General features: G+C 36.2%; 1 protein-coding gene across 2 annotated transcripts in view; it reads right to left on the reverse strand.

The window, feature by feature from the left end:
• Nucleotides 1-27,770, reverse strand: part of RDX (radixin) — a 64,543-nt gene that overhangs the window by 16,005 nt on the left and 20,768 nt on the right. Inside the window, exons 3-13 of one of the 2 annotated variants that reach the window (XM_031443759.2) lie at nt 27,037-27,132; nt 26,219-26,493; nt 21,123-21,206; nt 20,774-20,920; nt 19,529-19,625; nt 18,441-18,604; nt 13,492-13,622; nt 8,437-8,597; nt 6,941-7,033; nt 5,503-5,745; nt 4,407-4,567 (exon numbers count right to left, since the gene is read on the reverse strand). In XM_031443759.2, the coding sequence (XP_031299619.1) occupies nt 4,407-4,567; nt 5,503-5,745; nt 6,941-7,033; nt 8,437-8,597; nt 13,492-13,622; nt 18,441-18,604; nt 19,529-19,625; nt 20,774-20,920; nt 21,123-21,206; nt 26,219-26,493; nt 27,037-27,132 (1,652 nt within the window). Of the gene's footprint in view, nt 1-2,024; nt 4,568-5,502; nt 5,746-6,940; nt 7,034-8,436; nt 8,598-13,491; nt 13,623-18,440; nt 18,605-19,528; nt 19,626-20,773; nt 20,921-21,122; nt 21,207-26,218; nt 26,494-27,036; nt 27,133-27,770 lie in introns of those variants that run through there. The other variant, XM_031443758.2, reaches the window with a different exon arrangement.

Below are 27,770 nucleotides of genomic sequence, written 5' to 3' on the forward strand. Positions count from 1 at the left end.
CTAAAACCAGTATCACTTTTAGGAGCAAACTAAATGACATGCATAAATATCAAAGCAAACCTAAATTTTTAAAATGATCATTAAATAAAAGGGGACAATTAGAACACAGTAATAAATTACACGGATGGAAGCAATGGACTGGATTAAGCACGGAGGAATCTGGGCATACAGATAACAGGAATCAATAAATTGGTGTTGCCATCTTAAAAGAGATCTAATATTGTAACAGAGTAATGCAAATGACCCAAGAGCTAAGATAAATATTTGAAGTTTCACATTTTAAGACAGTCCAAGACACAGGGTCACAGTCATTCTAATCTTGCTTCTATATCCTAGCATATAGCAAGTGCCAAATGAAAGCAAAGTGACTAAATAAAGGTCACTAAATAAGAACCTGGAACCATTCAGTAGCTGGTGAACTCCAGAGCCAAACATAAACCTGAATTTAAAAGATGTGCCATAGGCTAATTATCTGTCATGACCTTTAACCTTAAAATTTTGTGAGAAATAATAATGAACAGTTCAGCTTCTAATGCAGTATATGTAACCTCAAGTCAGAAAATCTCTTCTACCATAGTTTAAGGAAGGTTGAAATATTGACGCAATAAAGAAGTCACCAACTTTCCAGAGGGAAAATGGCATCTTTTAAAATCTAGAAAGATGGAGATATTAAAAAATAGGTCCACTAGGAAAAAATGGGAGTTAAGATTACTTAATCGGAAAAGTGAAGGATGAGAAGGTGATAAGTTTTAACATATGAAACGCTATCGTGAGCCAATTTCTCCTTGCTAACAGTGTCGAATGTGAGGAGTCATATTGCCTTGACATTTTAATGAAGTTATCTGGGGAGTCCACTGTGCTTTTAAAATGTACTAGAATACTGCCATTCTACACGATAAACCACATTAGAATATTTAATGGATTATCTTTAGTTAAAAAAAGAATGACATAGAGAGTAGGAAAAGATGAAGTTCTATTCACTTGAAACAAATTTAAAAAAGAGAGGAATCTGCCTACCAGTCTAGTTCACATTTAAATGTTTTCCTTTATTCTTATTAATGGTACTTAAGCTTCAGTTTACTAATCAGTTCAGTAAATTAATGCTAAAGGCAGTAATTCTTAAACTTCAGTTTTAAGCTTTAGATTTTAAAAAGACTAATTATTTTCTTTATGCACACCTAAAATGGGATGCTTTTATATCTAAAGTCTTTTAATCTTCATTTCTAAAAATATTATCATTCAACAAGGTAATAGGAATTGAGACAGAAAGTGGGGAGTACTCTTTATTTTTAACCACAATACTAATATTGAAACTCTTTCCTAATGATAACCAGGAGTGAGTTCCAATATCGTCTACAGTAACTTCGTAAGTGGTAAATTTAGCTCTTAAAGAAAAACTCTAATTAGATACAAAGCAAAGTCTTATTATATAAAATTCCCTTTTCTTTTCTAACAAGATCAGAGTAGACAGATCACTACCTGCCTGGGAGAACAGAAATAACAAAGTGATAGTTAAATATTACTAGGAACTGAGAAGAAACCTGGCTTCTACTATTCTTAGAATAGATTTATCACTTGTTTATTTAAGAATAACCTTTATGTTAAAAATTAGTGAGAAGCTTTTTAAATAAATGCACTTAGTATATAGTTCTTTAAGAATATTAGCTTTTTAACAGAAGTATTATTCAATGACAATGAAACTGTATCTTCCTTAGGAAAAAGAAACTAAACACTATACAATGAAAACAACGACTGGAAATCTTAAATGATCTTCTGTTATCGGGAGAGTCAATTTAATTTAATGATTTAATTTTCCCACAGATTTAAATGATCACTCTTACTTCCATACCAAAAAAGGTATATAATTTGGGGCAAAGAGTAAATGTATGAGGGTTACGAAATTTTTCCTACCCACTTCTCATTTTCAAGATGTAATGATTGATCTAATAGAGATTATAATTTTCAAAATTACAAGAAATATACAAGAAATCTCTGTTAAATAACAACAGTGGACCTTGAAGGCATGAGCTTTTGTCACTTTATTGTTAACCAATGAATGTTATCCAAAATTATAGATGTAACTGTAACTTAATTGTACACACAAAATTATGCTAATGGTAAAAGCCTCCTGCAATTTACCAAATATTCATTAATATATTTTTACATTGCTATATGAACATGTGCTCTCAACTGCTAATAATAAAAGTTGTAATTGGTTTAATGAAAACTCATATTGCAAATAGTTGTTCCTGTTTAGAAAAATTCACACAGCTTTAAAAATGGATTAAATCCATTTTATTCCTAATCTACAAATAGACTATAAACAGCAAATATAACTGGTAATTTTTCAACACTGCTATCAAACTGATGTAGCAATGGTAGTGCACACAATTCAAAATGAAGAAAATTAATAAGAATCCAATGGAAATCCAAATTTTCACTTATTATGGCAACTGCTTTAATGCTTTGGAAGAGGGAGCAGATGCTTTAAACCATGGCAACAGCAGGTCACCGTCTATTCCTCCAATGTGCTACAAGCAGAACCGGCCTCTTCCAGAGTGTGTTGAAGCGTGTGCACAACCACCACACAACAGTCAGCTCAAGGTTAACCAGTTATCTTTTGTCCTCCTAAGTCCAAAAAATATATTAAATGCAACCTTTCCTTTTCATAATGTCTGCCCAGATTAATCCTTTTGAAGTCAGCAAAATCAAAAAAGCACAAGAGATATTTTCAGACACAACCTGAATCTACTGTGCATGAAAAATGTCTAACAAAATGGCCATTTTAATAGATAAATGTAAATTTGAATGCATAATACCAAATGGAAAGTAGCTGAACCACACAGAGAAAACAAGGCTTTCCTTATCGCCAAACCTAGATGTTTTACAATAAAGAAATATTAGAATACGTGAATATTGAACATCTTTCAAACTGGAAAGATTTCTTTGTAAAACATAACCAAAATTAATATAATCTAAAATAGAACTAACAAACCAAATTTAAGTATTTTTAGAGGTTGAAAAAGCAAGCACAATGATTTAGAAACCAAATATGCTAAAATGATTGTGTAATAAGTACATCAAGAAATGAAGGTACAGACATTCTTCATTTGCAGCAAGGGCAATCACACACACACTCTCTCTCTCTCTCTCACACTTACAGCACCCCTCCAGGAAGACAATACACCAGTGAGAGCTTACAACTGTAATACAAATCAGAGTCCCACAATTCAACTCAACAAAGAGGCAGTGAAAATTCAGCGCTCAAAGATATTCCGGGGGAGAAAAAAAAAGGAAACCTCAAAAATAATCCTTCATGATTGGAAGCATCACTGTATGTTATAAAACACACAGCGTACACGTTTCACTGTGTGTGAACAGCCAGCCTTCGCGGTGCAGCAGTGAGGTAGCGTTACTGTCCCCTCGCTGGGACTGATGTTTTCATGCGCTGCCCTTCCGGAAAGGTCCAGGGTGTTTTTAATGATGATCAATTACCAACAAACATATATTTCCTTTTATTAAGCTTCTGTTTTTCTAACTCAATCTATGAAAGAATGAGACTTCAAAAATCCTTCAGAGACAACTGTGATTTATGGTAGTTTTTCATCAATAAATTCTCCTAGGGAACTACTTACTACCTGCTGTCTATACCTTTGTGAAATTGGCAGGCGAAGAAAACCAATGACAGGATATGAAACACCAATCAATTCAGCTGTCAAAGATGACTGTAATTAAGTAAGCAAATATCAAACATCCAATAATGTAATTAAATTGGGATTAAAAAAAAATTAACCACCAGTGGTATCCTACACTATTAAACTGTCTAATCCTTTTCATGATTCATAGCCATCTTCTACACCGTGATCAAACACTGCCCACGCGGCCACCTATGCTCATTTCAATCACCGCCAGTGACCTGTATGGTGGCAGAATGATGGCAATGGGGCGCGTCAAGGTGTGAGAAGGGCATACTGAGCGAATGTGGACATACACGCGGGTAAAGTGTGGAAGGAGAAGGGAAAACAGAGTGCCCTACCTAATCACTCATTAGGTCACCATCATCCCTAAAATGTACAAAGTGCTTAAATCACACACACATTTGTCAGACATGATAATTAGTGTTCATCTTCAACAGAAAAAAAAAAATGGAAAAATGAAAAATGTGAAAAAGAAGGCGATGGAACACTGGTCTCCATTCCCTGGCCCAAAAGAAAAAGAGAACCAAGCATGATACTACACTGCCTTAATGCTGAGCAGCGCCCCTGAAAGGTCTTTCGGCCACCACGGTCGGCTGGTGTAAGTGCTTTGGCAAGGTGGGATGCACTCCATCACATCTGCAAAGGCCTGCTTTTCTCTGTTGGTGGTTCAGCTTATGAAGAACACTTATGCAAAATAACAGCTCTCACATTGCTTCAAACTCATCAATACGTTGCTTTGTGTTGCCTTGTCGAATCTGCCGCAGAGTCTTGTACTTGTCACGGCCGGCTTTAACATTCTCGGCATGAAGAACGTCATTCTGCGTCTTCTTGGTTTCATCTCTGGCTTGGGCTAATTCTGAACTTAATGCCTAGGTTTAAAAAACAAAAAGTATGACTTACTATTTTTTTTAAGATTTTTTAAAATGCATGAAAAAGGTTTAAAGAGAAAAATACATATATAACAAATCTGACTTTTTAGTATCTTAAAATTTCCACTGTGAAATCTTTTTCTTCAAAGTTTGTAAGTTCGTTTTACTCTCAGTAATGGTAGAAGTGGTGGTTAGAGAGGAATGCCCATGGCCTCTCATTTCTGCACTTAACCACGATGATTTTGTGTATTATTCTAAATTTCCTTAACTTTCTTATCTAATACTTAAAATGGCTTACAAAAGGTTCGATGTAGCCATTACAGAATGTTACTCTAAGATCTAAAATCTATACCGTGAGAGAAGCTGTCTCCAAAAGTCTTAGTGTATTTATTACCACCGTCACCTCACTTTCTCGTTAATATTTAAAAATTTCACCAATTTAAAAGTTAGAAAACTTACCTGAAAAGGGGGTCTAGTAACATTAAAATTTACCATTTTGATCCTATTAGATACATTTAATAAACTGACCTTTTGCTATGATAAAATCTGAAAAAATTCAGACGTGTCATACAGGTAGTCTACTAAATTATCATTGCTTTTTTTAATATAGACTGTTTAAAAACTAAATTCATTTTTTTAAAACACAGCATTAAAATATGTTCTACTTTTTAACATGTGTCCAGCTATAATTAAATAATAACTTACTAATTAGGGCCTCGTAATACAAGGCTAAAACATTCGGTAGTGGGGTCATACAATGGAAAAAATGAAATGATGTGACTGTGGGCCAAGCACTTAAAAACGAATCACAAGTTGTGCCAGCTAGAGTTAAAGGCTTCCAAAAATCAAATGTTCCTTTTTAATAAGTTTATCTTAACAAATGGGGAAAATGCAAGCTATAGTTAAACATGCACACAAGTGCAAATTTTAAATACCTGGAGTTGCTTTTTAACACGCTCATTTTTCTGTGTTTCTGTCACACGTTCCTCCTCACTTCTGTGGTTCATCACCCCGTCACTGGACAGCTCAGCACTGGCCTCGGCATTATTCTCATCATGTTCATCATGCTCGTTTTCTGTTGGAGGAATGACAGGTGGTGGCGGAGGTGGAGGAGGGGCAGACATCACAGTCTTTAATTCTTCTTTGGTCTTTTCCAAATCCTCCTGGGCTGCAAAAGCCTGAATATAAAAAATAAGCTTATCAGCAACTTAATTTGAAAACTGGTAATTAAAAGAGACAAGTTAACCTTTCTTTCTAATATAAACTACACTTTAGGGTAATGAAAACAGGCCCTACTGATAAATGCTTATTTTTAAATAAGAATTCCAACAGGTGGGAGTGATAGAGTTAAAAGTATCACTTTGCAAACCCTAATAAAATTATTAATTCTGGCAAAGATTATCAATTGTTGTACAAACGGTTGATGAGAAATGGTATAATGTCAAAGAACTCCGCACTAAATAGGTTACATTATAGCCACAAGAAAATATAAACAGACAATGGAAGAAATAAAATGTCATCAATCCAATTAAGTGTCTTCTGATATAATGCAACGTAAGCATCCAACATCACCAGTTATTTGAGGAATTATATTGCACCGGTTTGCCTGAAGAAGTCTTGCTTTCCACTGCTGTCCTGGGGTAATGATTAGCAACACTCTTGCACTCTCAATAGTGTTCTAGTTTGGACCATAACTTGTATGAAAGTCTCACCTATAAGAGGTATCATAGCCAGAAACTTTTAACTTGAATCCTTCCAGCTTATGAGAAATACTGATGATAAAAGGACAAGCTGAATGACACCGTAAGGAAACAACTCGACAAATACAGGAGGAGGGACAATCTGCAGGTCTTTTCAGTAAATGAGTATCATAAAAAGAACTGTCCTACTTTGAAGAGACTTAGAGCACACAGGTGCAATGCGAAGTCCTACTTCACACCCTGGTCTAGCAAATTAGTTGTAAAAGACTTTTTGGGTCAATTCTGAATACAGTCAACCCAGACATAAATGTGTTGTGTACTTTTATTCTTCCAGTACTCATTCAGTTCCCTCTCTGTCGGAAATGACTACCTCTTTAGTCCCAATCTTCTCTACCTCAAAACTAACTATATTGTTCAAGAGCGAGCTTAACCTTGGAAGAGTTTCCCCATATCTGCCTCATTCCTACAGAAATTACAACATTTCTTCTGTGTCCCCAAAGTCCTCTGCTTGTATCAACAGATTCACATTTACTGCAATATGCACATATTTGTGCACAGAGGTATCTTTTCTCCTCTAAATCGTGATAGTATCTTATATTCATCTCTAAGTTCAGCATACTGCTGGGTACAAAATACATGTTCAATAAATGCTAGTGAATGAACAAATCATTACTTTATGTTGCCACTCAGAAGCTTCCTCCTCCTTTTTCTTCTTGGCTTCTTCTAGAAGTGCAATCTTGGCTGTGAATTCGGCAAGTTCTGCTGCCTAAAAGAAACAACACAATCAACAATACTAAAAAATGTTATATTTTCAATAATTTATATTAAGTCAACAAAGCTTTTAATGTACATGGACTGTTTCATATGTTTTCCACAGTCATCCATTTTAAAAAAGGAAGTATTTCTTTAAGATAGTAAATATCTTGTTTGTATTAGGTGTGATGAGTTAATAAGGAGACAAAGTGAAAATTTTTTTATTATTCTACAGACACATAGTTATTCCTGTTTCAGTAGCAAGAACTTAAAATGTACCAACCTAGGAGCTATTTTTAAACTTTCATCAATAAAAGTATTTGATAAATCCTACAGAAGGAAAAATAAAACTCTTTACCTAATGCTTTATAAACTGCACTTTGTCAAATAATCTCATTTGATTCCCCAACAATCCTATTAGGTGGTATTATTCCTTTTTCAAAGGGAGGATTCTTATCTGCAAGCCCACTATACAAACGAAAAACTCAATCAGTTCTGACCTGTCTTACAGTTACTCTGTGGTGATTTTACAGGATATACGGACTATTGATTTATCTAAAGCAAAGCACACCAGTGGCTTATGCAAAGTCCAAGGGAATCAGAATTTTTTGTTGGTAATGGGCTTCATTCATCTTTTATCATTTTATTTTTAGGTTTCTTTTTGAAGGCAGAATAAAAACTTTAGGCTTATTTCCACACTGTTCATTAAGTTACTTTGTATCTCTGGTTTGCTTTCCAGAAAGTATATTTAGCTTTATAAAGTTTTGTTTTAGTTTCCATCATCTGAACTTATTAGTACTCATTAGCAAATAAAACTTCACTGTTAATTCTGGATGCATTACAACATACTTTTGGTAGTGGCTGCACAATGGTGATCATTTATTTACTAAATTAACTACTGCAACCTCTGTATTGTCGATTTTTTACACTGATAATTATTTCCTTCATGATGATGGATGGCTCCTCTCTCTGAATACATAAAAAGTCCTTGGTTTTATTATTCCTTTGTTATTCTGTTTATTGCTTTAAAATACATTCCAATAGGTGGGGAGGGTATAGCTCAGTGGTAGAGCACATCCTTAGCATGTAGGAGGTCGTGGGTTCAATCCCCAGCACCCTCCAGTTAAATAAAAAAATAATAATATATAAAGAAATCCAATTACCTGCCCCCACCAAAAACAAAAACAAAAACAAAAAAACACACACAACAAACAGAAGCAAATAAAATATATTCCAATAAAAAGATTTAACTTCCTTGCAGTGAGTGCACACACACCACAGTGAGGAGAGTTAAAAACATAATTATTTAACACCTTCGTGTTCAGGGAATAAATAGTCTGAAATCGTGGGACCAATTATGTCTAGGCTTCTGTCTAAACTTTTCTTTTTCTCTGAGACAGAACCCCAGCTCCTTACTAGCTGCTCCTGGTTCTTCATCTGGTCAGCTGCCTGTTTCGCTAGAGCAGACTTGGCCTCTTCGGCCGCCCGGCGCTCCTTTTCCAGCCTCTCTGCTTCTTCCTTCGCTCGTTTCCGTTCCTGGTCCAGTTCCAGAGCTTTTCGAGTCTGTTCTTCTAGTTCTGTCAAATATATGTATTCCCCCCAAACAAGGATCAAGTTCCAATGTTCTCATTATCAAAAGAAGCCAAAACAGTAGCAAGGAATCTAATCTGTACAGTTGGTAACAATTAGCACGTCTGCAAATGAATACATACCTCATTTTCAACTTGGCAAAAGCCTAATTATTTTCAAAAACTCTATTACACAATTCAAAAATGCAAACAAATTCTTTGTAATTCAAGTTATGTCATAAAGCTAGAAGCACATCTTTTATTTCATTTTTTAAAATATAATCGCTCCTGTTTTGGCCATCTATTTCAAAAATCTATAAAATAACACATTTTAAAACGTGTGTAAGTTTTTACTTATCTAAACTAAGTATTATGTAAGTAACCCCAAGACACTAAGACTGAAAACAATACTTACTCAGGAGTTTTGATGTGAATTATATGAATTACTGAAAATTGAGTTATTAGTACATATCCATTCCTTAAGTATGAAAACAAGTAATATTTGAAGATGAATGATATGAATTTTAATCCTTGAGTATACAGATCATAAAGCTAATTCTCTTGTCTTACTCGAATGAGTTGAATGAGGAAAGAAGATATTACTAGCACAAAGCCAAAAGATTTAAATCAATTTAGAAGTTCTAATTTTAAATATTGTTCTGACAATCCTTGTTTAACAGTAAGGACATCTGGTGACAGGAGACAACAAATGTCATTTATTAAAGTGGGTGCAACGTCCTACAAAGAATGACTCTCCCTTTCTGTACGTTTTAGAAAAGAGGAAAAACTGAAAAGTTGTCGAAAGATCTGTAGTATTGTAATGTACAAACCACATTACTGTTCTTCATTTTGTTGTTCTTACTCAGAACTAATTTAACTGCAGTGAAGATTCAGGCGGTTTTGAGAGGGTTGGGAAGAAAAATGACTTTAAATTCTTAATAAAATGTAAAAAAAATTCTATTTGGCTATAAAGAGGAGAGGTATGTAACGCTGGATGTTACCACAGCTGAATTCTGGGATTATTCATTTCCATATTTATCTTCTGAAACTTGGACATCAGACCTAGCTTATCAAACTTAATGGAGCGTTCTTTCCATCTGGTTGGCTGATACATAAGATAAAGCCTGCGAAGCTCATGGCTCTATCCTTCTTGTAAACAAGCAAACAAGTAACTAAGGGAAGTTTGCCAATGAAAACAGTGCTTCATTTTCTCTGATAATAAAAGTTCTTTCTGTACTGTGAGACGATAAAGAAAAATAAGTTAGGGTGACAAAGTTAAATTTTAAAATAAATATTCCCCAATATTCATTATTTTCTATCTTTTGTGTGTGTGTGTGTGCTAAGTATCAATTTGAAGAATAACAGACCAAGCAATGGTTGTTTTGTGGTATATTAAGAATTATACAAAAGTCTAATTTAAAAAAAAAATGTTGACAATGAACTGTAAACTTCAAATCTAGTTTCTTCTAGAAAGGAAGGTTCTGAAGTACCATCTATCCCATAACGATGCTTGTTCTTTCCTCTTCAGGTAACTCAGATTGGTAAGGTGCAGCCCCAGCACAAGGTCCTACTTGCATAGGTGAAGGCTTACCAGGACACATGCCCCGTCCGCGCAGGCCCTGTGCAGGGCTGCTCTCACGCCGCAGCGGCCGACCTGACAGCTGCCAGAGACCACGCAGCCTGCCACGCCTGAGATATTCACTGTCTAGTCCTTTATAGAAGAGCCCATGAATGAGAGTATTCCCATGAAACGCACATCCCTCCAGACCTTGGATCCAGCTACAGCCCCCTGATGAGGAGTAGGTGAGAAAGGTGAGTAATATGAATGTTTTACCTATTTGGGTCATAAAAACTTGGAGCCCACAATTTCCGAGGTCTGGCATGTGGAAAGAGGGTACCAAGGAACCTGGCTTCTTTTAGAACATCAGCTCTTTCACGGGGAGGGCAACAGCTCTGTGGTAGAGCACACGCTTAGCATGCACAAGGTCCTGGGTTCAATCCCCAGTACCTCCAGTTTAAAAAAAAAAAAAAAAAGACTGATTAAATTGTTTTTTAAAAAAAAGTTAAAAACCCCCACTCTCTCAGGACTAAGGTGAAAGGTTACTAGAATAAATTGTTTCTCTCAATAGTACACTGATGTAGGTGGTTACGGAATTTAATTAGGAGAAGACTAGAGAAGTTATGCTAAGTTCAAGTTAATAAAATTGTGTGGTATGTGAATTATATCTCAACAAAGCTATTAGGAAAAAAATACGTTAAGACTAAATTTTATGATGATATAAATCAGAATGATGTAAGTCACAGGGGGATGAAAAAATGACTGGGAAGGGACACAAGGGGATTCCCTGAATGCAGGTAATGTTCTGTCTTGTTCTGGGTAGTCAGAAACGTAAATTCACTTTCTAAAAATTCATTGAGCCTTACAGCTAAGAGATATGCACATTACTATTTATATATATATACAAAATAAATTTTTAATATAACTTTAAATTTCAAAAAAATCTCAGAAAGCTAAACTAGGCATTATTTACTTCCATTTCAGAAATTGGGAACCTAAGGAAATCTAGAGGCTAAATGATTTCTTATGGTCAAATTCTCACTTAATGACAGAATTAAAGTTGGCTCCTAATGTGCATCTAAAGCGGACAACCCCTCCTGCTCACAATCACTACATTTATCACATTATCTTGCTTACTTCCTTCAATGCACTTAAAACTACATAAAATGATTTTTATTATGTTAATTTTATTATTCTGTCTTTCCTCAGTAAAATGTAAGCTACCTGAGAGCAGAGACCTTATCTGTTCAGCACTGTACCCCCAACACCCAGAACAGTGCCTAGCGCAGCACTAGGGGGACTTAACTGAGTACTAGGGCTTCCTACGTACCAGGAAGAATGACATCACTACTCCCCAGCTCTTCCCCGAAGGTAGAAATTCACTCTGATATTTGTTGAAACAGTAACTTAATGCAAGTTTGGCCGTATTATATCTCACATATAGTCAACAATATATGTTAAAAAATGGTTAAAAGAATGATAAAGCCAATTTAACAAGAATGAATTATGGGAATGTAAAAAGCTGGAATGGTTCTATTTAATGATTTATGACTCATTTCAATTAATAATGACTTCAATAAAAAATTCTTTTCAAGAAAATGACAATAATGAAGTATAAAAGTTTCTTCTCAAAAAAATTTCAAGTTTATCTATTAAGTATCATGACTTAGATATGGCCAGAGGCACTGCATCTGAATGAGAAACTTAGCATAAATTACAAGACAACCATGCAGAGTTTAGGACGGCTTTGAAAAAGCTTTATTATTAGGAAAAAAATACAAAAAAATTGGGTGTCCTTTGCCTGAGGATGACTCATCTGGAACTGTCTTGACAGGGACGATCTATATTCTTTCTTACAGTCTATCTTCCTCATAATCCTTAGTGCTTCTTTACTTGAGTACTTTTCTTTATGTAAATCATTAATATTTTTATTATACATCCTAAATAAATGAGATTGAAAGGTTTAGTAAATAGCTCTTCTCTTAGAAAAGAAACCATGCAAATGAAGGAGGGCTATCATTCAACTTCTCTCTAAAATCAAGTCAGTATCATAAATTTCTTTAAACTTTCATTTTTTTGAAAAATTCACTTTAGTAGGTTCCAGATTTTTTCCCAGCATTCTTCCTCTAATGGTGTTGCTTACACCCTTCACGTGGCGCCCAGGACGTGTTACCTTGCTTTTATGTATACATCTCATTTCTGCCAACCACACAGGCTTTGCTCCCATGCATGCGACGTATTGGGAAACAAGGTCTGCCCTTATGTTACGGCCTGTGAGCGAGTCTCTTTGCTACCTCTGGGCTTTGAACTAAGTAATTTCTAGCTCCAAGAAGTGAGGCTTCTAATGAGTTAGAATAAAATCCAGGTTTTTTCTGTCTCTTCTCTTAGAAATACTATTTCCACTCATCTTGCAATTGGAATGATGAACCAGATTGTGGATTTATAACAATTTCTATCACTGACTTCTCTAGCTACTCATTTGCAAATTATTCCACCACTGCTCAAGAGCATCTTCTCACGATGGTAGCTGGTGCAAGAATGAAAATAGACCTCAGACAAGACTACTGGCTATTTCCAACAGAACTGAATGGCTGGCTGTACTAGTGGCGGGGAAAGCAGGCATTAATTCTGGTTTTATAAACAGGGTGGACTTCATGTTATCCTCTAGACCCTACTGCTTATTAAGAAGGAGCAAAACCCCTTATTTTGCTCAAAATCTTTTCTCTTTTGTTCTCCTCACTATTTGTTGTTTGAAAGTAGGATACTCTAGTGTTACTTCATATAAACCACTCTCTCTAAATCAATGCATCCTTTCAACATATACACTGTAGCACTCTGGTTACTTAGTCCTGGGAAGTAGGATCTTCCAAACCTATTACCAAAAACAACCTTTTGTGTGTTGTGCATTTTTTTAATCTACTAAAACAAAGGTTAGAAACTGAGTTCCAGAAGAGTGTAGTCAGAACAGCTTAAAATGCCTTAAATTACTCAGATGCCTTAAAGTACTTAAATATCCATTAAAAGCTTTTGTTTAAATGCCAGAGAGCACTGAAAATGTGTTTTTGTTTATGAAACCCTGAATAGTAACAGGAATAGATATATAGTCATTTATAGTAAGAATACACAAAAAATTTTAGTGTTTAAATAAATGAAAGAGAAAGAATATGAGCACTGTATAGCTGAATGTGCCTTAAACATATTTATGATGTAATTCCACTAAGTACTGATTTGGCAATTAAATGTAATTATTCCATATAAGACAAATATGATTTAACAGTAGTAAGAAATACTATTATCTGATAACAGAATAACAGTTTGGATCCAATGTTAAAAAGAAACTTTTACCTTTCTGGGCTTTCATTGTTTGTTCTTCAATTTGCCTCAGACGTTCCATTAGCTCTTCCTTTTCACGTTCTATTCTTTCCTTTTCCTTTTCTGCTATTTCTCTTTTCTTCTTTTCATTCTCTAATTGCGCCCTTAAAACAAATTGCAACTGCACTGTTACAAATTAATATATGAAAATATTCACGTGGAGCCTAAATATTAACTGTGAATCAACCAAGAAACTACAGCATAAAACATTTTCCCACACTGTATTCAGATGCATTAAAAAAAAAAAACATAAGAAAATAGGGCTACACCTTTACACAAACATACACAGGATTATAATGAATTTCTTACTGTGAGATCACAGTAAGTAAAGTCAATGACTATCTAAAAGAACTCTGACAACAACTGCATGTCAGCACAAAATAAGTTAACTGCACAGCTGCCACACCCAAGATCAGCAGGAGCCTTCCACTGGGGGACACGGCAAAGGACTGACGAGCGTACACAGGCTGTTTTACTTGAAACAGCTAAATATCCTGGAAGGGCAACAATCAGCAATCATTAACAATTAACTAATATAAGTTTAATTTCTAGGATAGCAGCAACTTACACTTAGATACAAGATGACAAATCAGTGTTACCTCCTTTGACATAGATGATGGCACGTATCCTAATGCTATTTAAAAAGATCACCCTGAGAGCCTGGAGGGAAAAAGCGCTTCTGTCATTCACCTGCATCTGCCATGGGCCTAATGAGACTTTTTAAAAAAATACAGCCAAATTCATTCATCAAACATTCACCAAGGGCCTACTGTGGGTCAGACTCTATGCTGAGGGCCAGAAGTATTATGATGAGTAAGAGTTATATGAGATATCATGTTAATTATTAGATAATATTGCCTATTGGAAACAATTTTTAGTTAAAAAAAAAATCAATTATGACTTCATCTCTAAAACTTACCTGGATATGCCTAAATATTCCCCAAAACATCACTGCCATCTTATGTCAATTCTGAATTTCAGGCCCAAACCATGTGGCTTCTCAACTTGCAGTCTCTGATAAGCTTACTAGCTAAGTTTTATTATCAAAGTTCATTTTTCCTTACTCAATAAACCTTAATTTAAAAATTCCTGCAGCTCCTAGTACCCATCTGCCTCCAACACAAAAAGAGCATCCAGTTGTGCAGCAAACAGGTAAAGTCATGACAAGTCAGCAAGACAGACGACTGACGGTGACCTCCTGGTGCTCGTAAGGGTGACCGTATCTCCCCCACTGGTTTTAATGAATCCTGACGGCATCTAATCATCCAGGGCCTGGACTTCATTCATGTGAGGGGAGTCCCACCTCTGTTCTGGAGTTCCCTACAAATTGTGGTACTTCCGTAACAGCCAGAAGTAAGAGTCAACAACTAAACCTTCTCCCCTGCAAGATCTGGCGCTCGCTCTGCAGCACATTCACCTCCTTCTTCCGATCCAAGTCAATCCACGGAGTATACAGGCAAGAGACTTAAGGATTTGAGAGCCCCCACCACTCTGGAAGACCAAGGTGACAGAGGCTTAAAGAAATGTTTGTGTCTCCCAATTTCCTTGAGCAAGACAAAGGACCTGGTGGCCCCCACAGAGGCTGCTGCCCTCTCTGTGTTCTTCAGAAAGCCAAAGAGGCAGGCTGTCCGTGGGAGCACAGCACTTTTCAAGTGACTGCTAGTATGGTAAGACCTACTCTTTCCCATGCCAGGCTGCCTGCCACCCTCAGAGGTTGAACAGCCTACCCCGGTCACTTCCCGGTCTCTGCTCAGTCACATACAGCGCTGCCACAGCTCTCCAAGACAGTGACCTCCCTCCCTGAGGCCCCTGAGACACTCCATGAGGGCTTATACCACAAACCAGGTCTCAAGAGTGAAGGCCACGGCAATACAGAACCTTCCAGGTCCAGCTCTGGCGCCCAGACGGCCCCTTCTGGACCCGGGCACTGGTGTCACTGAGCTCTTCCCTATTGATGTCTCATTTGTTCTTCCTCAAGGATGGAGAGAAAGGAAATAAGGAAGCAGGAGAAAAGACTGAAGGTAACAAAAGGCAAGTTGGGGGAAAAAATTTAGTCTTTGAACTAGAAAACAGAATAAATGTATGACAGATATTTAACTTGATTATGATATTTACAGCATTTTTGCAAGGTTTACTCTGTGCTGCAATCTTGAAGGCTTGTGCCTCGTATCTTTTAAGAGCTCTCCCCTGACTACAGCCATCACCAACCAACACCCCACTCAGTTAATACAAACGCCTTTGGCTCTCCACATTCCCCTGGTGATACCCGTTTTTGCAGGTCTGTCTTGTCTCCCTTATGGAACGAGAAAGCTTGCTTCTCCCCTGAACACTCGCTTGGGAGGACGAACCTGGTCTGCTCGCCAGCCCCGAGGCATGCTGTGCATTTTCTTATCAAAGCCTCGAGGGATTACTCTAAACCAAGATGTAACTATTTTTAGAGTATGGATTTGGAAACACACAGGTCTGACCAAGTTGTTCTATTTTAAGAACATAAATAACATATTAATTATCAATTCTCTATACTAACATGCAAAAATTATAATACTTAAGAATACTTTTTAAAGGATATCAGATGGGCCCAATTACATTTTTAAGTGAAAATTAAAAACTAACATAATTCAACTTCTATTCAGACTATGTATTCATAATACAAAGAATCACTGTAACAGCTCCTATTTATCAAGCACCGGGTATTTTGCTAAATGTCTGTATACTGACATCACTCCTCACAACAAGCCTTGAAAGTAGGACTATTATTTTCAAAGTAAAGGCAAGAGAACACTGGCTCAGAAGCTATCTGCTCAACAAACATCAGAAAAGGATTCAAACCCACATTTATCTAATTCCAAACCTGTATTCTTTGTATGACACCAGCTGAGTCCTAGTGACACAAGCAGCCAGCCATGATAGAGTACCCTGCAGCTGCCCCCCAGCTGGCACGCAGGTATCTGACTCTAAAATGCGAACTCAGAGCACACATGGTGTATGTCACTTTCACTGTTTAAGAAAAAGAAGTTGTAAGAGTTGTGAGGCGAGAATACGGCCACACATGCCAAGGTGTTGCAGGGAAAGGGGCTTCCTTGCTCCCCGTTCCCAACGACTCCCCTGGCCCGGGAGAGCGCAGCAGCAGGGCGGCACACCCCTGAGCAGCCCCCAAGTGCGCCTGCTGGCTACTTTGTTTCTACATACACAGCCATCATTTCTCTCTGACCTGTAAAGCAGGGAGTAAGTGAAGGGCTGGCATGCCATTTCTGAAAGACTGCCAGTCCCTATGTGATTGGACTAATATAAAACATCCTCTAGGCACTCAAATGAATTAAACAGTTACTGAATTCCTCCTGTGTACAAAGCAGTCAATAAATGCTTGCTAATGAAAGGTTGGGACCTTTCACGGAATCCAAGAAAGGAATCACGGGGTTGTTACTGGGGGGGAGGGGTAGAGAAAGATACTTAAAATATTCCACTTTCATCGAGGCCTCACAGAAACTAAAATACAGTCCCCTCCCCAAATGGTATTAATTACTCACACTGCATGTACCAGAAGCCAAATAGCAGTCCTCTCTATTTGTGAGAAATAAAGCACAAACAAGACAAATGTATTGAAGAATGAAAATAATGTATCAACATTTTAGACAAGCAGAACAGTTAGCATGTTATGGCTTGATGAGTATGAAACATAAGTTGTTATTTAACTCATGACAGGAGACCTTAGAGGGGGATGGGAAGGAGAGGGAGAAAGAGGGGTGACACAGAGAGAATAAAAGAAAAAGCTTTTCTTTCAGAGAGATGGAGGGAAAGGCTATGCTGGATAAGAAGAGAGAAAGGAAAGCCCAATAAAGAACTGTTTTAGAAAGTATGTAAGACTAGAACTACAATGTGACCTACGTGCCATGAAAGCAGTGCAAGGTAACAGCCCCAAATTACAATCCAACTTAGTATCTCTGGTGCTGGGGTCAGGAATCACTGGAAAGCTTCATGCCTGTATAAAAAATATTTTGTGAAGCAGTAAACTTCTCTAAGGCAGACAACTTGAGGGGAGCAATCTGAGTTAATAAAATACCTGAATTACACATAAGATTTAAGAAAAATATATATTTAATACAAACACTAAAAATACAGGTCACAAAATTTTATCTCAGGGAGGGCCTATTTAATTACTAGATTTAAATCACGCTATTTCCCACAAGCGTTTACACGGTGCTTAGGGCGCCTCAAGTCTGTTTTCTTGCGGGCCTACTCTATTCTACGATTAGGTTATCCTACAAAGATTTCCTCAATAAAGGCGAACTTTAATTTGGTCTCTACATTTTTTTCAATTAATTAATTAGAATTTAAATTAATATAGAATCAAATTTGGGAATGATGTTGCTAGACCCAGTAATGTGGTTCCAGGGTCGACAAGGATTTTATTCAATATTTTCCATTTCAAAAATCTCAATTTAATATACTTAACATCTATCTCTTTTCAAAGACTCACTGAACCACGGTTCAGGATCAGAGTCGCTGGCAGGGGTGCCGGTGTTACGCTACTCTGCACGGTGACTCTTCACTTCAGTTCTGCCATGTTACTGACATTGTTTCAAAGCAAAATAGGTGAGAACGTGCTGAATATTTAAGACACACAAGTCACAGGCAAAACAAACCTGAAAATTTCAAACTACTACATCCATTCCCAAGACTGTCAGTAAAAAGCAAGTACAATGGAAGATGAGCACATCTGTGAAGTTATGAAAAGCTGTTTTCTCAGAAACAGCTGTCAAAAGGTTTCTAACTTGAAAATTACACATACTCGTTTTACAAGAGGACAGTGATAATACTGTCATTCAATTTTAATACAATGAAAATAATGTAAAAATATAAATTTGGAGTATGTTAAAGAAACTGATGAGCACGCTGTAAATCCCAGGCTGCACACCCCGTACCTTTCCAGCTGCTTCTGGTGCTTCTCCTCCCTGGCCTGCGCCTTCATCTGCTGCACCTCGATGGTGTCGGGCTTCCTCCTCCGCATGTACAGCTCGTGGTTCCCCATGCACAAGGCCAAAATCCGCTTATTGATTCTCAGACGAGGCGCATAAAAAACAAAATCCTAAACGTGAAGTAGTCTGAGTTTAGAATCTTCATGAAGGATAATCTTCCCACAATAAGCTGTACTAAATTTCAACCTGTGCTATGAATTCTAATGTCATGTTACACATAGTTCCAAAATCCTAAAAGTTCTTCCCTCCTCGTGAGTGTGCTGTATTTTCACGTAACTGGCTCCTCACCTTTTCATTGCCCACCAGTTTCGTGGAGAAGCTAATGTTCTTATCCTCTCAATGCATTAAATGTCATTCAGTCTTTTTCTTCTCCAAAGCAATCAGGGGCATCCTTCTGTTCCTTCACCTCAGAGGAGAGTTTTTTGGGGTTTGTTTTGCCTTTTGCCATTAATCTCAAAATTGCACCTTTGTTCAGGGTGTTAAGTTTTTTAACCTACAAATGTTCTCCACATCTTTTTGTCTTTCCAATAACTAACAGAGTTAAAATACTTCTGTATATATGACACTAGAGGAATCAAAAAAAAAAAATCTATCTAAAAATAAAGATTTCTTAAATTCAAGGCTTTGAGTCATGAAAATACAAATGCAAAGCTCCTAATGCAAAGCTCATAGTGCAAAGCTTTATAAACAAGTAATTTAGAGTAGGGCTACGTCTACTACAGTCTAGCCACCAAAAACATTCCTTTTTAAATAGGAATGGTGATTGTTTTCAATCACCTCCTAATAAATATTACCTACTTTACAGTTAAATCTCAGTTAAAATAAAATTCTGATAATTTATATGTTGTAAAAAGATTAAAAGCTTGTATTTTTAATAATATTCATTATTTCATCATTGGGAAAGTTAAACTATGTAGAGAATGTTCCTTAGAAGCAATTCAAGAAATGAATAATGCCATTCTTCAAGTGATATAGCATGGCAAAGTGGCAGAAATTTAAAGAGTTAATACGTAAAACAGAAGAATTTTACTTACAGGTGCCTTTTTGTCGATTGGCTTTATAACAAATTTTTTGTCATTAAATGAAATATTTCTGATTTCACTCCAGGGAAAACCAATTTTAGGTGTTAACCTTAAAAAATGAGAGCATCTCTTAAGATGAATATATTCTCATTATAAGAAGAAACTGAACCATTCAGTTAAGACCAAAGTCCCGGTTGTCCAGAATCCCCATTCCTAATCCCTCCCATCTTGAGCTAGCCCTTCTCTTTCACACTCCCCATCCTTATCTGTATCCATAACTATAGTGGGGACTCTAACAGAAACTAATCTCAAGATTTTTTAAAGAAAAAAAAAAAAGGAAAAATTTTGTCCACAAAAATTACTCTTGAAGTCATTTTTGCTTTTCAAAATTTTCTCTTCTGAATGATAAAGCATTTTAACTTGCTTTGTAATATATGAAAAAAATGTATCAGAGTAAAATTAGTAAAATGCTCTCTCTTTTGTTGGAGTTATTATATATGCTTATAAACATGTATCTTATTAGATGCCTATACTAATGACAATAAAATTCTGGAGCCAACGCAGAATAAAAAGAAATGTCTTAGGAGAAGGTCTTACTGGCACAGGCTTGGCTGCTCATGTGATACAGTAAATTAAAGGGAGATAGAAAGCGATTCTAGCTACTATCACTAAGAAGTGCTCTAAGAGCCTGACGTATTACATATTAATATAAAAACTAATACCTGGTCAGTTTCAAAATAAAATTACATTGTTCACCACACATAGCACAACGATATTCTACTTTATCAACGTCCAAAACTATTCAAAACAATTCCTACAAGGTAAACGTTCAAAAAAAGTGTTACAAAATATAGTAAATCATACATCCATTATTTCACTGTCTCCTTGTTCCTGATTTCTTATACATGTTAATTTCAATTTCAACTCACATGCTAGGAATAACATTTAAGGAATCATTCTCCATTTATTGAGATAAAATATTTTAAGTCACTAGACATAACTCACAAGACATCAAGAAGCATACTTCAAATAAAAGTGTATCATTCTGTTTGATAAATACACTTGAGAAGTAAAACTCAAACTACAAGATGTTGAGAAAACAGTAAGCTATCTGAATGCCTATGTAGCATTAACTGATCTTTTTATTTAGGGGGAAAGAAAAGCAGTTAAGAGTAATCAACCCCAAAAAGAACTTTTACAAACGTTAAGACTAAAGCCGAATAATGACCAGGTCACTATGCATCTAATTAAACTTACTTGTCATCATGTTCATAAATATTCAGACCCAAAGCATCAACGCCTAGCCACAACTCAGTTCCCTTTTTGTTTTTTATTTCAAAATAGTTGACTCCATACATTTCTAGGTCTTGTGCAATCTTCAGGTATTCCATCATAGAATCTTCCCTATTGAAATAAATTGAATATATCTAAGTAAAAGTATCTAATACCAAATAAATTACAAAAACACTTTGGATTAAAATTTAGTGCTTTATAGTTACTCATGTAAGTCAAATCATCTTTTGGGGATAATCTGATGCAATAATAAATGTTACGGAAAAGAAATACTTTTAAGGAAAAAACACTAAGAAAACAATCACCCAAATACCTTAGCATTCCTCTGTGTTCCTCATGCCAGTTCTGTATTCTTTCTTCCCACTGTTCCTTTGTCAGTTTGTGTTGTTCCAAAACACTGTAAGGAAAAAAAAAGTCTATGAAAATGCCTTTAAGATTCAAAATCAGTATTTTTTCAAAATCAGTATTTTTTTAAAGTCTAGAATCATTAAGAACCTTGACAGTGGTGGTCATACAAATCTATACACATGCTAAAACTGCACAGAACTAACAAATGCACACATACCCACGGGTGACTGCAATAACACTGCTGAAACCTGAATAAAGTCAGTGGACTGTATGAACGTCACATCCCGGCTGTGATACTGTACTGAAGGTATACAAGACATTACTATTAAGGAAGGCTGGGAGGAGGATACACAGGATGAGCTATCATTTTTTACAACTGCATGTGAATCTACAATTATCACAAAATAAAAAGATTCTAGGATCCTGAAATTATTTTAAATAATACATATTTTTTAAATAGTTATATGAATAGTTTATGGAAATTCAAATAATTGAAATGAATAAAATATTAAGCCAGAAAAAGGGAAAAATGACTTTCTCATTATTAATTCAAAAAATTAGAGAGGGAAAGATTGAAAATCAGAATTCTTGGGTCTTAATTTTTCTTTGACTCTGTACATTTACTTTTTTGCTGCTAAATGTAATTTCGTTATTTTCTATAAATAATACTTTATATAAAATGTAAACAAATGAAAAGCCGTTTTTTTTTCACTACCGTCACCCTTCAAATAACTTTTTCTTTTGTATCCTTCCAGTGTTTCTTTTTCAAATGTCAGCAAATACATTCTTATTTTCAACTACCAGTATTTTCACACGAAATGAGCAAATTCAATATGCACATAATTTACCTGCTACATTCAGTACTGATTATGTATTTTAGTCTCCTTGGGAATGATGATGATAATTATCCATCTTTATTAGTGAATCCTCAGATCCTATTTTACTGATAGAAAAAGTGGTGGTGTTAAAGTATTATTTTTTTACTATGTAAAAATTTATGGTAAACCCATGATTTCTTGGCAGTATAAAGAAATCTTGGGATAGAATCTTCCCTTGGACAAATTACTCACTATTTAGAGTAGATTATTTAATGGGGTCTCAGCTCCCATTGTCTTAATACACACCTCTTCTTCTATGTATCTTCTTTTAAGCTCCTGCTTTTTGGGAGATTTTTGTCTTCCTCCCTATAGCACTTAAGTTTCCGCATTTTTGCTCTCTTGCCATCTGGCCTCTGAGCTCTCCAGGAGGCAAGCCTCGAGGGCGTAATCAGCATAGCCAATTGCAGGTATTAAAATGTTCACTAAATCTGGAGGTATGGGTTAATTAAATTGGATGCCACCAGATTTATGTTCTAGCTTCTTATATCCTGCATTTCAAATCTCCTCTGTTTGCATTTTGTGTAATGTGCTTGTATTATTAATCTGTATGACCGGTTTGCAAGTATCCCCAAATTCCCACCCATTTTTCCTTCTGTCCAGAACAAAGGAGTCCCCCTCCATGCGAAAGGCTGATCTGTCCCACTTGGCTTGAAATCTATCTGGGCCTTTGAAAGACTTCTCCCTCTATTTTCTCAGGATCTTCACTCCATCATTTATTGTCCCCTGCCCACATGTATTATCAGACATACGCATACCTTGGAGATATTTCGGGTTCATTTCCAGACCACCTCAATAAAGCAGTCACATGAATTTTTTTGGTTCCCCATGCATATAAAGGTTGTGGTTACATTACACTGTAGTCTATTAAGTGTGCGATAGCTTTATGTCTATTAGAAACAATTTAAATACTTTTATTTAAAAATACTTTCTTGCCAAAAAAAAATGCTAACCATCATCTGAGCCTTCAGGGAGTCATAAGTTTTTTGCTGGTGGAGGCTTTGAAATATTCCAAGAACTACCAAATGTGACACAGAAATGAAGTGAGCAAAAGCTGCTGGAAAAAAACAGCACTGAAAGACTTGCTTGATGCAGGGCTGCCATAAACCTTCAATTTGTTTAAAAAAAAAAAAAAACCCCACAGTACCTGCAATGCGCAATAAGGCAAAGTGCAATAAAATGAGGTACGAATGTATACTTATTTGTGTTAAGAGAGCAAAGACCACATTCAGGTTGCTCACCACTTATGCTCAGTGACAGCACTGAAGAGGTACTCAAAAATTTATAGAGTGAATAAAAGCATTAAATCAATTCTTCTCCATCTTTTATTGAACATGTCTATAAACTCATGCTTCCCTACTCTTTTCATTTTCACAGCCAAACTTCTTTTGAGGACTGTCCATTTTCACCACCCTTCATTTCCACACCTCACATCACTGTTCCCCCAGGTCCACCACAATCTGGCTACAACCCCAACAGTACTGAAACTCCTCTTACACTGGAGATATTGCAAACTCAGCAGGTTCAAAACTAAAATTTTCCTCCTCCAAAATGTGTTCCTTCTCCTCTTACCTTGAAAAGGTTATTACCAACCACCCAGATACCTAAGTCAGAAACTTGGTACATAAACATGTATGTATAGCTAGCTCTTTTTAAAAGAGAGGGATACTGTCTGGTGGAGCTGATCATTCACACCGCCAGACTGCTGAACTCTACTGTGGGAGAACAGACTGCTTATCCAGGTTTCTCAATACACGAATTATAAACATCCATCAAAATCATCAAATTATTGTTTTTGGTTTAGGATCACCAAATAACCTGATTTCTAATCTTCCCCCAGGTACTTAGTGATAAGAGTATGCTACACACCATTATACAGAATAAGCCAATACTGAAGGGCTCTCCTCCATTCTAAATCAAGAACTTAGTTTTCTGACTTTATGAGTAAGTCTCCTTTAAGCCTGAGTTAGTCCTCCTGAGACTAACAACCTGAAGAACACCTGAAAGGACCTTCAAAGTTAAAGACAAATCTTGAACAGCATGTGCTGTTCTTTTTTAAACAGAATGGGTTATAGCACATATGCATCTAAAAGAAATTAATTGTGCTTAAGTTTGATTCTAGTATTAAAAAATAATTATTTTTAAATCACATGACTGTTAAATGTAAGCCAGTTACTTCATCTGGTACTCAACCAAACAGCAATCTGATCTAACACTGAAAGAATTATCTTTGTTATACTTGTTGAGATAAAGTATGCCTATTTTATAAACAATTAAGAATTCTAAAGGTAATTTTGATTATTTATATATACTATTTACCTTATGTACTGATTTAAAAGCTAATCTGCTGGCATTTTACTATATATAAATTATACCTCGATTAAATAAAAACTAATCCTTATGTGAAATGAAACTCTGCTGTACCAGTAATCAATTACTCAATTCAGCGCTTAAAGAAATCTAAGACAGGAATTTAGGGTTGGAGTAATAATCAGAAACAGACTTACAAGCATCTCATAATTCTGATTCTTTCAGTGAACAACATGCATCGTTTCACCCTCTAAAATAACTATTGTTGTTATAATACTAAAGAGCAGAACAGTGTAAGATTTAATAACCAATTATTAAAGCTACCGTACTTAATGGACACAAAGTAGTTTTGTGTTTCTTCATATTTAGTACCTATGAAAAAGAAACTCCACCTAAGCACTTAAAACTATGAGAAAGCAACACAGAACTGAAATTTAAGGTTAATACACAGTTTTGCATTTAAACAGAAATTGTGAAATTCACAAATCTGAGGTAAGAATAGTAACTTCTCTCTGGGTTCTAAAGAAAAACCTCCATGTACACCCTAATGTGATTCAGTATCACGTATGCTACTATAACTAAGAATTGAGATATTTAAAAGTAATATTTGATGTTATACTTTCTAGATTTTATAATACTACCAACTCTCGTATCACACTTGACAGTTGAAACTGTAAACCATACACATCATGAACTATAATCATAAACAGTAAGGCAGACAGAGCAAAACTTCTGTCCCCATTTTGCATATTCAGATACTCAGGCTCAGAGAGGATACGTACCTAAGGCCACATAATTAGCGAAGGGTAGAAAAAAGGGCAGAATCAGCATTCGAAACCTAGGTCTTCTGCTAATGCTGTTTTCCTTTGCTGTGCCAACTCTAAAATAATTGCTATATTGAAACTGAGTACCCATAAAACCAAGTTCCCTTACTGCGTTTCTGATTAAGTTCTCTACCAAAACTTTATTCTTTTCCTGTCTGTCCCCTGACCTCAATCCTGTGATAACTGAACACTCATCAACCATGGTCAGATGACTGTTGACTGCTGTTGTCGACGACATCATTAAATGTACTAAAACTGTTATTACAGATATTAACACACAAACACAGGTTGTTTCTCCAGGGCAAGAGGGGCTAACACGCCCCTGAGCCATGAACCACCTGGCCAGAGAATCATAAACCAGAGATACCCTGACTCCCAAACTGTCACAAGACAGTGATCAATCCCAGCCTCTTTGTTCTCACCCTCTGAAAAACCCCCATCTCAAAAGACCACATGGGAGTGGACCCAGGGCTTGTCTCCCACTCCCTTGCTTGGTGCCCAGCAATAAATGCTGTACCTTCCTTCACACAGCCCGGTGTCAGGGGACTGGCTCTGCTGCCCATCTGGGAGCAGACTCTAGCTCAGCGCAATAACAATAAGGGCAGTTGATGAGAACAGGGCACTAGACTAGGAGTTTGAAGATCAAGTTTAAAGAAGTCTTTTGAAAAGTCTGAAACTTAATTTTAATTCTATGGAGGAAATACAGCCTGGCACTTATTATTTTCAAAAGTACTTATTATGTACCTATTTACCTGTGTGAGAGTTTTTACTAATAAGTAGCAACATTATGTCCTCCCCAAGCCCAAATGATCACTGACTTCATTTATTGCTTATCTTATGGGAGTGAGAAGAGGCAGAAGTTTACGTAATCACAGAGTATATAGGTCTATGTAGCTTCTGGGTCATGACTTTTAAAAGTACTCTCTCTGATGCAGCTGGCAACTTACAACCTAAAACATCAACAAATAAGCAAACAAACAAATCACAACCATTTACGAACTTCTGAAATACTAACTTTTAGACAATATAGCACAAGAATGTGTCTCGCTTACCGCTGGGGTAGGAGTCTGTCATTAGCCAGGTAGCCCGGCTTATGAACCTCTTTATTATAATCTCCATACTTGGCTTGGACAGCATAGGAAGCCAAGAGAACTGCAGTTTCTGGCGGGCAATATATCTCGTCATTTAAGATAGCTTCTTTAACTTGCAAGAAGAAAAGTCTCTGGGTTATTTCTTGAATTAATTCCTCAGAAACATCTTCAGGAAAGAATTTAGCTCTAAATCTGAACTGCAGAGGGTTCTCTTTTTTTACATCTTGCTGTGTCACCTGAAACAGTAATTTCAAGTATAATCAATAAAAACGTTAGAGTCACAATAACTAAACCTAGCCACATAAAATTCTTTTTGGAACAAAGTAGAATGTGAAACATAAATAAGAGTCTAAATCTATTAAGATTCTAGCGTGTAGGATTCTGAACCTGTAAAAAGAAATTTTATGTAAGAAAAAGATTCTTCGCTCACGAATGTGACCCATAACTCACAGATCCTAACTATTAACCAAATTGAAATTCCTCTTGAGAAGTTGATCCTGCAGATGTTTAAATTAAGGTCAAAGTACTAAGTTACACCTAATAACATTTCTTACATGGTAAGTTTTCAAATAGGAAAAGTAAACATTTCTTTTCCCTAAGATGATCCACTGAAGGTCCCTTACTAAATCAAAAGACATGACACCACTAACGATTCACAGAGATAATCTGCAAAAGGAGGCCTGAAATCAGTCACACTGAGTGTTTCTGGCACAAATTCATGATCGTGGTAACTTCAAAGTAACTTAATTATTAGCTGAATATTATCATACACACTTTACCTTTTTATTTAGTTTAAGCCATGTAGAATAGCCCTTGCTGTCCACATACTGCAGCCCAAAAAACCAGACCTCACGCAGACCAACTGTTTTCACCACCTGAAAAACAAAGTCAATTTCAGTTCAGCACTCACAGTGTAACTAGACGGCTCTGTATTTCAAGAGAACAAAACTACACAGGGATGACAGGTACATTCCTTTGCTACAGGAAAGATCTTTCGTAAATTAACATGCTAATTAAAAGAGCATTTTTGTACATGTGCTGCCAAAGCGAGCACTAAAGGAACATTTTTGAAAACTTAAACTCAGGTTTTGTTTACTAAATTTTGTAGTGTCATTTCAATCCTACCTGATCCACTCTTTCTCTACCTCCTTTCCTTTCTCATCTCCCATCATGACCCTAACAGATAACAAGAAGGATCTGAGGAACAGATACAGAGCTGTCAGAACCCCACTTTCCCATTTCAGTTTACCCCCACAACTACACTACTGGGCAGCCAAGGCAAACAGTATCATCTTGGTGATAAGAGTTTCCGAGGACATTTAAACACCATACCTCAAGTTGTCCAACTGCTGGTATCATCCCATTCCCTTCACCCATCATTGTAATATATTCTATGTTGTACCCTCACAGAGCAAGAAATCACTCTTGGAACGTGCCATAAATTTTATCTTTCTATACCTTTGCTCACACAGTGTTTCTTCTTTTAACTTTTACCACCAGTTAAAAGATTTAT

Source organism: Camelus dromedarius, chromosome 34 (assembly GCF_036321535.1).
Source record: "Camelus dromedarius isolate mCamDro1 chromosome 34, mCamDro1.pat, whole genome shotgun sequence".
NCBI lineage: Eukaryota > Metazoa > Chordata > Mammalia > Artiodactyla > Camelidae > Camelus > Camelus dromedarius.